This window comes from Neodiprion lecontei, chromosome 3 (assembly GCF_021901455.1).
Source record: "Neodiprion lecontei isolate iyNeoLeco1 chromosome 3, iyNeoLeco1.1, whole genome shotgun sequence".
Taxonomy (NCBI): domain Eukaryota; kingdom Metazoa; phylum Arthropoda; class Insecta; order Hymenoptera; family Diprionidae; genus Neodiprion; species Neodiprion lecontei.
The window spans coordinates 27,326,981-27,340,299 of record NC_060262.1 but is presented as its reverse complement, the minus strand read 5'-3'; the positions used below and the strand labels follow the sequence as shown (position 1 = coordinate 27,340,299).

Sequence of the window (13,319 nt, the reverse complement as noted above, 5' to 3'; positions counted from 1 at the left end):
TTTATAGAGTTGCTGCGCGTATCAGTCTTCGGATGGAACAACTCAGTAATCTACCAACTAATATGCCAGAAGATCTTCGTCTTCAAGCACAAATTGAATTGAGAGCATTGCGTGTTCTCAACTTCCAGCGTCAGCTTAGATCTGAGGTAAGTTACATAATGTAACAATCACATCTAACCCCTCGGCGGTAAATTTACTCTCGTTGCCAAGACATTACGAATTTTCAATTTAACTGGCGATGTTTTCAATATATAGTTTAAGAATTTAGTAGAAAGTAATTGTAAGAAAGTTCTGCAAGAGGAACAGGAGTCAACGTTGCTAATATCCGATTGTTCAATACTATGTGTAATATTTTACAGATAATAGCCTGTACTCGTAAAGATACTACTTTGGAAACAGCGGTAAATGTTAAGGCCTACAAAAGAACGAAACGGCAGGGTTTGCGGGAAGCTAGAGCTACGGAAAAGTTGGAAAAGCAACAGAAGTTAGAAGCCGAGCGTAAGCGCAGACAGAAACATCAGGTATGCGAATGAATATAATATAAACGATATTCATCAAATAATTTTAATAATCGACAATTATTTACATACACCAAAGTATATTATTTTTCTGCATTAACAATGGCTAATGGTTGTTGTTGGAACAATATAAATTTCTAAAGATGCAATATTGAAAGATATTTAATACAGTGCTGATATGGTATAATGATAATACATGATATACAGAAAAACTGACAGTATTCCTGAAATTATTTTATGTTCAGGAATTTTTGAGCTCTGTTCTCCAGCATGGCAAGGACTTTAAGGAATTCCATCGCAATAATGTTGCAAAATTGGCACGTTTGAACAAAGCTGTACTGAATCATCATGCCAATGCCGAGCGAGAGCAAAAGAAGGAACAAGAACGTATCGAAAAGGAACGTATGCGTCGTTTGATGGCTGAGGACGAAGAGGGTTACAGAAAATTGATCGATCAGAAAAAAGACAAACGTTTGGCATTTTTGCTCTCGCAAACTGACGAATATATTGGAAACCTTACTGAAATGGTTAAGCAACATAAAATGGAACAAAAAAGAAAACAAGTCGAAGAACAAAAACGTAAAAAGGTAAAGTGTTGAGTTTGTGTATGCTTAAATAGCCAGATACCTGTAAATGCTGAGAAATTTTTTTATTGTTTTTCTGGCTGACATTTTTATTTTTGTGGGCTAGAAGAAAAAGAAGCTCCAAGAAAGTGAAGGCGGTGAAGATGGTAATGGGAACGGTGATAGACGAGTATCAGTTACTGAAACTTCTACTGGCCGTAAATTGACGGGCGAAGACGCACTACCCTTGAGTCAGCTGCCAGCATTTTTAGAATCTCATCCTGGATGGGAAGTACTAGATTCTGAGAGCGAAGAGGAAGATAGTGAAGATGAGGAAAACGAGGGCAAGTTTGAGTGTATGTTTGCGCTGTTTGCTATTTATCACCAAAATTATTAACATAAATACCGTACAATAATACATTACCATTGATATAAACTATTCCTGGGAGATAAATCTTATTCGAATTCATTTACAGTCTGTGGTATGACTTATTTTTAAACTTTTGGAAAATATAACAATCGGCAAATAGTTTTATTATTTATTATATTTTTGAAAACAATGTAGAAAAATATTGATTGCAGCAAGTAGTCTTATATTTTTGATTCGGAGGAATACCAAGATTTTTTTTCAAGCTTTGGAGATTAAAGTCTCAGTAATTATTTGCTATGCTTGATATATATTTTTTCTAAACTGATAATCTCAAGTTTTTCAAACTTTAAAGTTTCATAACTGGATCTTGCTCTCTTAGGCAAAGATAAATATAAAGGAGATTCCGAGGATGATAAAGTTAAGAAAACTCTTCATAAAGCTAAAGTCGAAGACGACGAATACAAAACTGAGGAACAAACTTACTACAGTATAGCCCATACTGTACATGAAGTTGTGACTGAACAAGCTTCTATCATGGTTAATGGAAAGTTGAAAGAATATCAAATTAAGGTATGCAATTTCAATATTTTATAGATATTTACTTTTTATTCTTCGTAGAATGACTAATTCATTACCTACAAACTGTGGGATTACAAAAGAAAATATAATATGGATAATTCAAATAAACTCTTTATTATTGTTAGGGCTTGGAGTGGTTAGTATCTTTGTTCAATAACAATCTAAATGGAATTTTGGCTGATGAGATGGGTTTGGGTAAAACTATTCAGACTATCGCTCTAGTCACGCATCTTATGGAAAAGAAAAAAGTCAATGGTCCTTTCTTGATAATTGTTCCTCTCTCGTAAGTATTCTTTAAACAATATATTGTATCAATTGACATGTAGCGATACAATGAAAAAACTATGATTTAAGGTGTTCAGTGATCTTAGAAATTGAGATTCCGGAACATATTTTTAAATATACAAAATATATTTCAATTTTACTTATAGATCCCTTATCTTTAGAGATTTCCTTTACTTTATTAATTACGATGCAATTTTAGCTCTAACACTATTCGTTTTTCACTGAGAATGTGTTTACATAGACTCGGAAATTCACGGTTTCAATTTGTTATTCAAGTATATTGATAACAAAACATATTGTGTAAAACCTTGAATGTGTCCTATTTTATTCTCAAAATATATTACTAGAACACCACTTGCCTCGTAAATATGAATTTTGCTGAACACTCTGTAATTCTAAACATGACAAGCAGAGGCGAATGATTTGAAATAAAAGATGAAAAAAATTTATTCCAGGACATTGTCCAATTGGGTGTTGGAATTTGAAAAATGGGCACCCAGTGTGGTAGTGGTTTCTTATAAAGGTTCTCCTGCTGGTCGTAGGGCTATACAATCACAAATGAGAGCAACCAAGTTTAATGTTCTTTTGACTACCTACGAATATGTTATCAAAGACAAAGGTGTTCTAGCTAAGCTGCAATGGAAGTACATGATTATTGACGAAGGTCACAGAATGAAGAATCATCATTGCAAACTGACACAAGTACTGAACACTCATTACCTTGCGCCACATCGTTTGTTGCTAACTGGTACCCCATTGCAAAATAAACTCCCAGAATTGTGGGCATTACTGAACTTTTTACTACCATCAATTTTCAAGTCTTGTAGCACATTTGAACAATGGTTCAACGCGCCTTTTGCTACGACTGGTGAAAAAGTGAGTTCAATTTTACTTCATGTCTATATTTATCTTGTAAAATCTGTAAATTAATGCAGTTTAAGATATTTATTTATCACATTAGAATTGATTATTCTTCTCATTTAGGTCGAACTGAATGAAGAAGAAACTATTTTGATCATTCGTCGTTTGCACAAAGTATTGCGTCCGTTCTTGCTTCGTCGTCTAAAGAAGGAAGTTGAATCCCAGTTGCCAGATAAAGTTGAATATATTATTAAGTGCGATATGTCAGGTTTACAGAAGGTTCTTTACAAGTAAGTATTCAAATACTCCTTTAACTGGATCAATTTTTCTGAGCTGCCGTATTGAAAATACGCTCACAATTTCTACTATTAATCCTTACCAAATGATCGAATTCCGGTAAAGTCACTCATTGCTCTATTCTGATTGCTCATTATTTGATCACAGACACATGCAGAGCAAGGGGGTTCTACTGACAGATGGCTCAGAGAAAGGAAAGCAAGGCAAGGGTGGCGCTAAGGCTCTCATGAATACAATTGTGCAATTGAGGAAACTATGCAATCATCCATTCATGTTCCAAGCCATAGAAGAAAAGTATTGCGAACATGTCGGAATTCAAGGATCTACAGTTACTGGGTAAAATATTACTTTGAAGTTATCAAGCATAAATATGGTTGTACTATGTACCTATTTAAAGTTGATGAGTAATATTAAAGTAATATTTCATTTCCAAAATTGAAATACAGCTGGACAGTGATTATATTTTATCATTTGTAGACCGGATCTGTATCGAGCGTCTGGAAAGTTTGAGCTGTTGGATCGCATTCTTCCGAAATTGAAGGCCACGGATCACAGAGTATTGTTGTTCTGTCAAATGACACAATTGATGACAATTATGGAGGATTATTTGGGCTGGAGAGGTTTCATGTACCTGCGTCTAGATGGTACTACCAAGGCTGAAGACCGAGGGGATCTGCTAAAAAAATTTAATGATCCTGGATCCGAATATTTTCTCTTTCTCTTATCCACCAGAGCTGGAGGTCTTGGTCTTAATCTGCAGGCCGCAGATACTGTCATCATATTCGATTCTGATTGGAATCCACACCAGGTAAAAATTTTTATAAAATTATTATCTCGATTAGCTCTAACACGGGGTGATAAATTTTTTCAGGATTTGCAAGCTCAAGACAGAGCTCATAGAATTGGACAAAAGAACGAGGTTCGCGTGTTAAGGTTAATGACCGTCAACTCTGTCGAGGAACGAATATTGGCTGCTGCCAGGTACAAATTGAACATGGACGAAAAAGTCATTCAGGCTGGAATGTTTGATCAGAAGTCCACAGGGTCAGAACGACAACAATTTCTCCAGAGTATATTGCATCAAGATGACGCCGATGACGAGGTAAGATTCATGCAATCATTATTTACTGGGTAACCAAAGGTTCACTGATAGTTAAACTATTCTGTGACCTTATTGGAAAACTTACAATACAGATATTTTGTATGTTACGGAAATTTAGGAGGAAAACGAAGTGCCGGATGACGAAACCGTGAATCAAATGATAGCACGTTCGGAAGGAGAGTTTGAAAAATTCCAAAAACTGGACTTAGAACGAAGAAGAGAAGAAGCAAAATTAGGGCCCAACCGCAAATCACGTCTTTTGGAAGAAGCAGAGCTGCCTGACTGGCTGGTGAAAGACGATGACGAGGTAGAAAGGTGGACTTATGAAGAGGATGAAGAAAGATTTTTAGGCAGAGGATCTCGTCAGCGTAAAGAGGTTGATTACACTGATAGTTTAACAGAAAAAGAATGGTTGAAAGCTATCGATGACGACGGTAATGAGTTTGAAGAAGAAGAAGAAGATGATAAGAAGAAAAAGAAGACACGCAAACGTAGGAAAAAAGGCGAAGAAGACGAGGAACCGATAATGAAAAAACGGCGCGGTGGTAGCTCTGGTACATCTGTTGATCCGAAATTGAAACGTAGTATGAAAAAATTGATCGCTGTTGTTGTCAATTACACTGACAGTACAAACGGCCGATTATTGAGCGAACCTTTTATGAAATTACCTTCAAGACGTGAATTACCTGATTACTACGAAATAATTAGAAAGCCTCTAACAATAAATAAACTGCGGCAAAAAATTGATGAGGGAAAAGTGAGTTTCTGGAACATTTATTAATTTTTTGTATTAGTGAAATACGTTCGTATCAAGAAGCAGAATGATCTACTCCAATCAACAAACATTTTACATAATTTCAATTAAACATTAATATTTTTCTCTTCTCTAGTATTCCGACTTTGATGAACTTGAAAAAGACTTCATGCAGTTATGTAAAAATGCCCAAATATATAACGAAGAGGCATCACTTATTCACGAGGATTCAATAGTTTTACAATCTGTTTTTACAAATGCAAGACAGAGAATAGAAGCTGAGGGTGACAATTCCGATGGAGATGATAAAGGTTTGATTTAGAAATTATTTATAACTAAAAACTACATAGTGAAGACCATTTCCTCACATAATGGTGAATTAAGAACATCTAGTCCAACGGTTGTCGCAAATTTTTCCCAAAGATGGCTGGCCGTGTCCTGCAGAAACGTAGTAATAAATAAATATTCAACCACTGACCATCTCCGACGAAATTTATTTATTCAATCAACGCACCATGGTCACAAAATGAAAAACTAGAAACTACATAGTTATTCATGTAATTTGAATGTTTTCAACTATAACAATAATATCTTGTCATTCAATTTGCAAGCAGTTAATCGAGACCCGACCAACAGTTATTTCCGAGCAAATTCTTCGAACCACCATTTACTTGATCTGTGATTTCAGGATCACGTTGTTTTATCTTCCTTTTCTTTAAATAAAAATTTGATCGAAAATTGTTGCAGGTGATGGAGATGATGGTTCAGACGGCGATTCAAGCGTAAAAATGAAGATAAAATTTAAAGGTAAGAAAAGTGGGGAGAATCGTGGGGGGCGTAGAAAAAGAGTGACGAGAAAATATATCTCGGATGATGATGAGGATGGTGAGGATAACTGAACAGTGTAGTAAATTATTTTTGATAATTTTTAAACAATTCCAGTAACATCTTGATAACCGTTACTATTATTATTGAAAAAAAAATATACAATTTGATAGGCCTGTGAATAAATATACATTTTATGCAGCAGCTGTGGGTCTCTAAAAGTGCGAAAAAAAATTGCTTACGATTTCTTGAAATAGAAAATTATTCACAGCTAGCTGGTACGATGTGTCAATCTCGCAAGTTCGTGCTTCGGTATAAATGGTAGCATGTGTCAGAAATACGAATGATGTACACCTTATTCAATTACAACAATCCATACGCCTCTTATGACTGATGGTAACAATTTCATCCAGTTGAACCATTCTTTAATTCAATTTGATGTTGTGCTCGAATATTTACAATTGATTCTCAGCTAGACTTTGTACAGTAGAAGCTAGTAGTTGAGAAATGAAAATTTAAATATAGATAATGTAATGGTAACTGATGATTGAGGTATTTGATAATCATGCCTTTCAGTTAACTCTCAAGAAAATTATAGTTTAATGGTGTTGACCTTCTTTTTTTTGGAAAAATGTTTTTCACTTGATGATTCAGAAATGAAATGTGAAGCTGGCGTTTCATGAGCCCATTTTAGTATCTATTATCAATCAATCACGTTTCTCTTACCAATCATTGCCCTTCAGTTACTTGTTATTTCGGCGGTGACATGATGCTTCTCTACTTATAGTTCTCAATCAATATTGATAACATACACATTTAACAGTTTTGTTTATATTATAATTGAAATATATAATTTTATAATCACGAAAAGATGATTGTACAGTCGCATAATCTCGTAATCAATTAATCTACCGTTAGGGTGGTTTGATGCTGGATATGATTGTAAAAGTAACAAAAAAAAATTATTTGAAGATCAATATATTTAACGAGTTAGATATAAGACCCTTATCTTATAATCAAGTCGTTAATGAGTTCAGGTCAATTATCTATTTATCTGCGATTATAATCAATGAACATCAACTGCTTGATGGAGGAAGGATTAGGAAATAAAGAAAGAATCGAACTCGTGACATTTGATCGATATGCATTTGTTCATATGTTATTAATTTTAAAAGTTCGATTTTCCTATTTTTATTGATACATTTTGCTTCGACGCGTGTTTTTTCTTACCAATTGAAGCAAGGGTACCTGTTTCAGTATACATATGATGGCGATCCGTGAATGGGCTCTGCATTAATGAGATGTCATTTCAGGTCTTCTTTGGATGGTAGGCTAAATAAAAATGTAGGGACTTAGTATTAATTATGATCGGTTTATCTTAAGCTACATATTTCTTACTTAATTATTAAGATCACTTAGAATAATGAATCATTATAGAAATCGTATTGTAGCTTACATAGAAGAACAAAACAAATATAAAACAGAAAAACGTGGTCCAAAGGAGTTATTGAGTTTTGGATACATACGCATTTTTTTCCACCGCTGATACTGCAGTATTTTCAATTAGTAATTATGATACACTTTTATCTACTGTATACGAGGTAAGTGTAATTGCAAAATATTCACACCTCACACGACCCATTAATTATATCATTTACGACACGTTATAACTGGCAAATAACAATATCTTGCACCCTCCAACTATAGTAACTTTTTTCCTAGTTGCATACTTGCAAAACAATACAATTAGTTATAAATATTTACGTTAAAATAATATGAAAACTTTCTCCAACGATCGATTGTATATTGATTACTTTTGAGAATGATCGTAAAGTATGAAGTAATCATAGTCAGTTTTGAGGAATTTCAAAGTCCAATACATTTTGACATCACACGATGTTAAACTTGGATGCAAGTTTTTTTATTCCATTGTCTTTCTTACAATTTATCTTATAATTTATATAGAATCTGATTGCAGACATTCTCGTTGCGTAATGATGTCAAAGTAAATTTAATCACGGAGTAATATGCATATGATCTTGGTATCTCTGATTCTGGAATGGAGGGAAATGTACAAATTGCTATGGCAGAGAACTTGGACACTGTGTACGAAACTATTTTTGACTATTTCAAAGCCCAATTTAACTTTTGAAAATAACTTGTTTGCGAATGCTGTAGTCGCCTCAGCGTATATAACTTGTATTTTCACATGTAGCTAGGACACGTATGCACGTATGTGTTACTAAGTTGATTCTATTATGATCAGAAAGGGGGAACAAGTTTTAATTAATTTTACTTATTTTTAGCTGCCTGATTGTTACGCTAACCATACGTACATACATATGTGGACACGTAATCGATGTTGCTGAAAAATTATTCCTTCGGTGTTTCCGAGAGCTGTAAGTGTAATTCTGATTCTGGAATCACTTGTTGCTCTTCGGTCATAGGTATGCTAGGGTATTTCATATTGGATATTTTTTTTTTTTACGGGCGCTCGCAAAAAATGTTTGGTCGTGGTGTAGAAAGAAGCCTCTAAGAAACTGAGCACTAGCACCACAATTTTATGATGCGGAAAATGTTTCTAAAAAAAAGTTAAACATCAACAGTAGCACCCCTTTAACACGTATTATCTCTTTTATATTTTACAATGAAATGGCATTTTTTGTGAGCTTTCTATATCAGTATTTCACTATAACGCGCTTTAGATAATCTTTTTGATCTAGAATGCATTTTTTTTTTTTACAGAATATAAGAGAGATAACACGTGTTAAAGGGGTGCTAATATCGATTTTTCTTTATTTTTTACAAAAATCGTTTTCGTACACCCTGAAATCGGTGCTACACCGCTCAGTCTCTTTGAAGCTTCTTTTTTAGACCAGAAGCAAGCATTTTTTGCATTGTCCGCAGAAAATCGAAAATTTCTTAAATGTGAAACACTTCAAGGTATACGCAAGGAAAGCAACTAGCAATAAGCTTGACAAGTTTGTTCGTTGATCACGAAACGAAAAAAGGTACTGTAACATCTTCTCACGTAGTGGGTTTGTTAAGTTGAAATGAAACTTGAAGTCTTGGTTGAATTATTCTGTGCGTGGTATATGAATAATGTGAACTTATACGTAATGTATGTAAAAGCGTGACATCGCGAAAGGGTTGAGTAGCTCTGAGCACGTATCCTATAATCTCGCATTCATTTGGAGACGGATCCCTTCGATTAATCTCGACGTCGTCAATTTTACCCAGAACTTTGAGTGCTGCTTCATGCTTCCGAATGGAGGCGTACGGAACTTGGGACTTTACGGGGATCGCGAATGGGCGTCTGCTAACAGCAAAGTTGGCATGGTATTGTTAACGCTATGTATGTATATTTATATATATGTACATACGTATGTATGTGCGTATAAATTCCATGATTCGGTGAATCCGATCATGCCGAGAGGAAGAACCAGACAAGCAACGACGCTGCGGTATATAAAACGTTCAATTTATGAATCGACCGGCCTGCTTTCATTACGAAAAGCGCATCTCTTTCAATTAATAGATGTTTGATTATGTCTAATACAAAAGTTCGCGATCGAACGAAACGTTTATGAATTTCAACAAATCCATTCATAATTCTTTACAGATGAAAGTCAGTCTCACACTTCGTTTCGCGTATTGCATCTTTTTGACTTTTAGACAGTTTTTCGCAAGTATCGCAAGACATTTTTGCTATGATGAACGAAGGAATACTTACACAGTGAAGAACAGGCATAGAGCTTCGGGAAAATGGATTTTCGAAATCAGGGAATATTCAGTTCATTTTGTATTTCCAATACTGTTGCCACTGTGGAAAGAAGCAACTGCATATTTTATGGGAAAATATTGTAAATTGCGAAATCGGAAAACGCTGTGTTTTTGAATTTTCAAACGGAGATTTTTTTACCGTTAAAGGATTTCATTTACTCAAAGCTTTATCTGAGTATCAATGGGTATGTGCAATAATGTCTTAGCAATTTTTCAGTTCATTTTGAGGTATTCTCAAATCATCATAGCAAGTCAAAGCATCAAAGTCAACATCTCTGAAGGGATATATTTGTTGATTTATTAGTTCGTAAACCCGGTAAGAATTGTATTTTATGCAAAAACGAACAAATGATGTTTTATATACATTTTTTGGCAATCCTTGGGGTTTAATTAGTTTTGAAACAGTCGTTTGAATCGATTCTCAGCCGAAGGCTCATCATTTTTTACTACTGTTTTTGTTGTACCTATACATCTACTGACCATTTTGCGTTGAGCTAACCAGGTTTACGACACTTGAATTTTAGATTTAACAACATGCCGCACTTCCATTAGTATAACGGTCTGCAAGTTAGTCAAATTACCTGTGAAAAGTAGATCGATTGTATGAAAATTGTTTCTTTTTTATCCTCCCCGTATTCTCAAGTGTTGAAATTCAAATCTGTCCAGTAATCAGCTCTTGGTGGATGTTTTGCTTTTCCAATTTTTTGTCTTAAAAAATACATTGTATAATTGATGGGCTTGCCAATTATTGTCAAATAATCATCTCGTTGAAATAATTTTTGATTTTCAGTTTCTCGGCTTTCAAAGAACGTTGCTCAAAACGTTATTGCGGTAGATTTTCAAGATATTCAAAGATTGAAATGCGAATTAATTATGGTCAAAGTTTTAATTACAAAATCAACCCTTCGTCGTTTGATTATCGGATACTGACACAACGGTTTAGGCATCAGATTGCGGATCAAGCCCGAACAATTTATACCTATCGGGACAATGTGTTAGCATTATGTAATAGACAAAAGCATACTAATTTAAAGTTATTCCTCAAATCGAAGCGTTATGACAATATCATTTAGCAATAGGAAATCAGGTTGTCGGTTGTTCAATATGTGCCGGTTTGTTTCACGGTAGCAAGAATGAAAAGTCAGTATTGCCGCTCTACCTGGAAGTCTGGAAAACCTGAAATAGTTAGGGATTTTTATTTGGCCTTAACAAAATCATGGAAAAGCCATTGAATTTTGTCAAATTTGTCACGAAATTGAAATTTGAAACTCTAAATCCCCGCACACCTGTAATAAACACTTGGCATACCTACCTGCAGTCCATGCATGATCCAGTTTTGAATGAAAAACTCAGCTATAAGTGCAGGCTCTATATAAATAAAACATGATTTGTCAGGTTCGACTAATTTCTTTAAAATCCTTATTTTCATTTTAATTACAAACGGTAATTCAAATAATACAATTTGAGGTATGAAAAGCTTAGAAAAAGTTTTGAAAGCTAGTAGCCACCCTGGAAAAATCACCAATTAATTATTCGGTTTTAATCTGCAATCCCAGTGTCGTCAGCCTGTGGTTCGTGTTTTTTTTTTTTTGTTAAATCGCCTGTGTGTAAATATATAATATTGTAGGCACGCCACGGTGTTCCTGTAGGAGAGGGTCGCGGGTGAGTAAACCACAACATGATCCAATATAACGTTTATTTCGATAATTAATTTCGAATAGTCCTGCACTGGCTGGGCGTTATTAAACTTGGGACGAGGCCGGTAAACCTCGTTACGCAGACCGCTAATTAGAGGAGACTCAGGAATACGCGTGTTATGTAGATTAATCAGTGTTTCGACGGAGACCGAGATTTAATGCTGCGAACGAGGCGGACGGCTTTTGCTAACTGGAATCATTCCCTTATCAGTCGAAGACAAATTGAGGTCTCATTGCGGACCATTCGATTTATATACGGCGTCTAGCTCTTACAACGCCGGAAATTCGGTCAAGTCTGTTGTCACAACACCGACGCGAATGATCATTAATTCATAATAACGGACCCTCGAAATCCCTCGCGTTACTACGCCATCCGGAAACAGTTTCTCCAGGATTATTGTAATAAGACTTGATATTTTATGCGCAGCCAAGAGAGAGGGGAGCGTTTTCGAGTCAAGCGAATAATCATCGCAAGCACCTTATAGAAATGCAAAAAAGATGGAAACATTATTTCTTGTCGGCTAACGGGACGCTGCCTTCCAAATTTCCAAGTCAATACAGAATTGAATAGAATTTACATCGTGCGCGGATACATGTATATATTATGAATATTATATATAATATATAATATAATATATATATATACTGTTCATCTCATCCAAATTTATCGCCTTTGCCAAACGTTTCTTGATGTCTTCATTTGAATCGTTACTAGGTGAACATTTTAATTTTTACTTTTACCTAAAGCAAACAACCCGCAATTGATCGAAGGTGAAATAATTGCTCGCGCACATTTTCATTTCCAGTCAGTCACTTTTCTCACTATTAGTCACTTTTTGGCACTTTTTTCAAAAAACGGTCACTTGAGTCACCTCTTCGGTCGTAATTGAGTTTCGTACGTAGAAAAATTTGTTTCCATATTTTTTTTTGCCAGGTGGTACCCAATAGAGAAGATTTTGTTTGTCAAGTATTCTAGTATTTTAAGCAAGAAAATCAGCTTCAGATTGATTTCGGAAAATCAACTGTGATCATACTGCGTTCATTGTTTCTGAATCTGAACGTTTCGCCAGAAAGGATAATAAATTCAGAAATCAGAGTTACTGCTCACTTGTCATAATTGAAAATAGGGCTATTTCTGATGAGATGTATAACGTTGTGGTAGCTCTAGTCGTTTAATTACTGTGCAATAATTAATTCTAATCAGTTATTTTTGAGTCACTATTTTTTGGGTATGAAAGTAACTCTTCTCACTTTTTTAAGATGACTTCTTGTTAGTCAGTCTTGCGATTGTTATGTCAATACGCTATCCAGAGTTTGTACAGAGCGTAATAAATTCACGTACTAAAATCTGTAATCTGTAATTTGTATGACGATATTTAAAGTTGATCGTTCTTTAAAGTTTTTAGAGCCTCGTATAACCATTATGACGAAGTTGTATGAATTCAAAAATTGTGGGTATTGATTTAACCGCTGAATTACATATATATATATATATATATATATATTGTAATATAAAAAATATATATATAACTTGGATGAGTAAAGCGATGGACATAATTTGCCTAATGCTCGGGTCTTGGATTTGTATAATAACTTCACCGTAGGCATCCATATATACATTTTTATATTAATTTTTTTCAAATTAATTTCGCGGTAGAAGTTGAGGCTGACATTCCTGCGACCTT

At 34.7% G+C, this 13,319-nt stretch overlaps 1 protein-coding gene across 12 annotated transcripts in view; it reads left to right on the top strand.

Moving 5' to 3' along the window:
• LOC107219884 (ATP-dependent helicase brm) overlaps positions 1-13,319 on the top strand; it is an 84,116-nt gene that overhangs the window by 19,922 nt on the left and 50,875 nt on the right. For 6 of the 12 annotated variants that reach the window (XM_046734728.1, XM_046734727.1, XM_046734726.1 and 3 more), the window contains 14 exons: positions 8-146; positions 360-521; positions 764-1,105; positions 1,209-1,437; positions 1,831-2,021; positions 2,156-2,313; positions 2,771-3,191; positions 3,300-3,466; positions 3,621-3,809; positions 3,951-4,281; positions 4,345-4,575; positions 4,694-5,332; positions 5,466-5,640; positions 6,077-7,657. In XM_046734728.1, the coding sequence (XP_046590684.1) occupies positions 8-146; positions 360-521; positions 764-1,105; positions 1,209-1,437; positions 1,831-2,021; positions 2,156-2,313; positions 2,771-3,191; positions 3,300-3,466; positions 3,621-3,809; positions 3,951-4,281; positions 4,345-4,575; positions 4,694-5,332; positions 5,466-5,640; positions 6,077-6,228 (3,526 nt within the window). In that variant the 3' untranslated portion in view covers positions 6,229-7,657. Of the gene's footprint in view, positions 1-7; positions 147-359; positions 522-763; positions 1,106-1,208; positions 1,438-1,830; positions 2,022-2,155; positions 2,314-2,770; positions 3,192-3,299; positions 3,467-3,620; positions 3,810-3,950; positions 4,282-4,344; positions 4,576-4,693; positions 5,333-5,465; positions 5,641-6,076; positions 7,658-13,319 lie in introns of those variants that run through there. The other 6 variants (XM_046734730.1, XM_046734731.1, XM_046734729.1 and 3 more) reach the window with 4 other exon arrangements.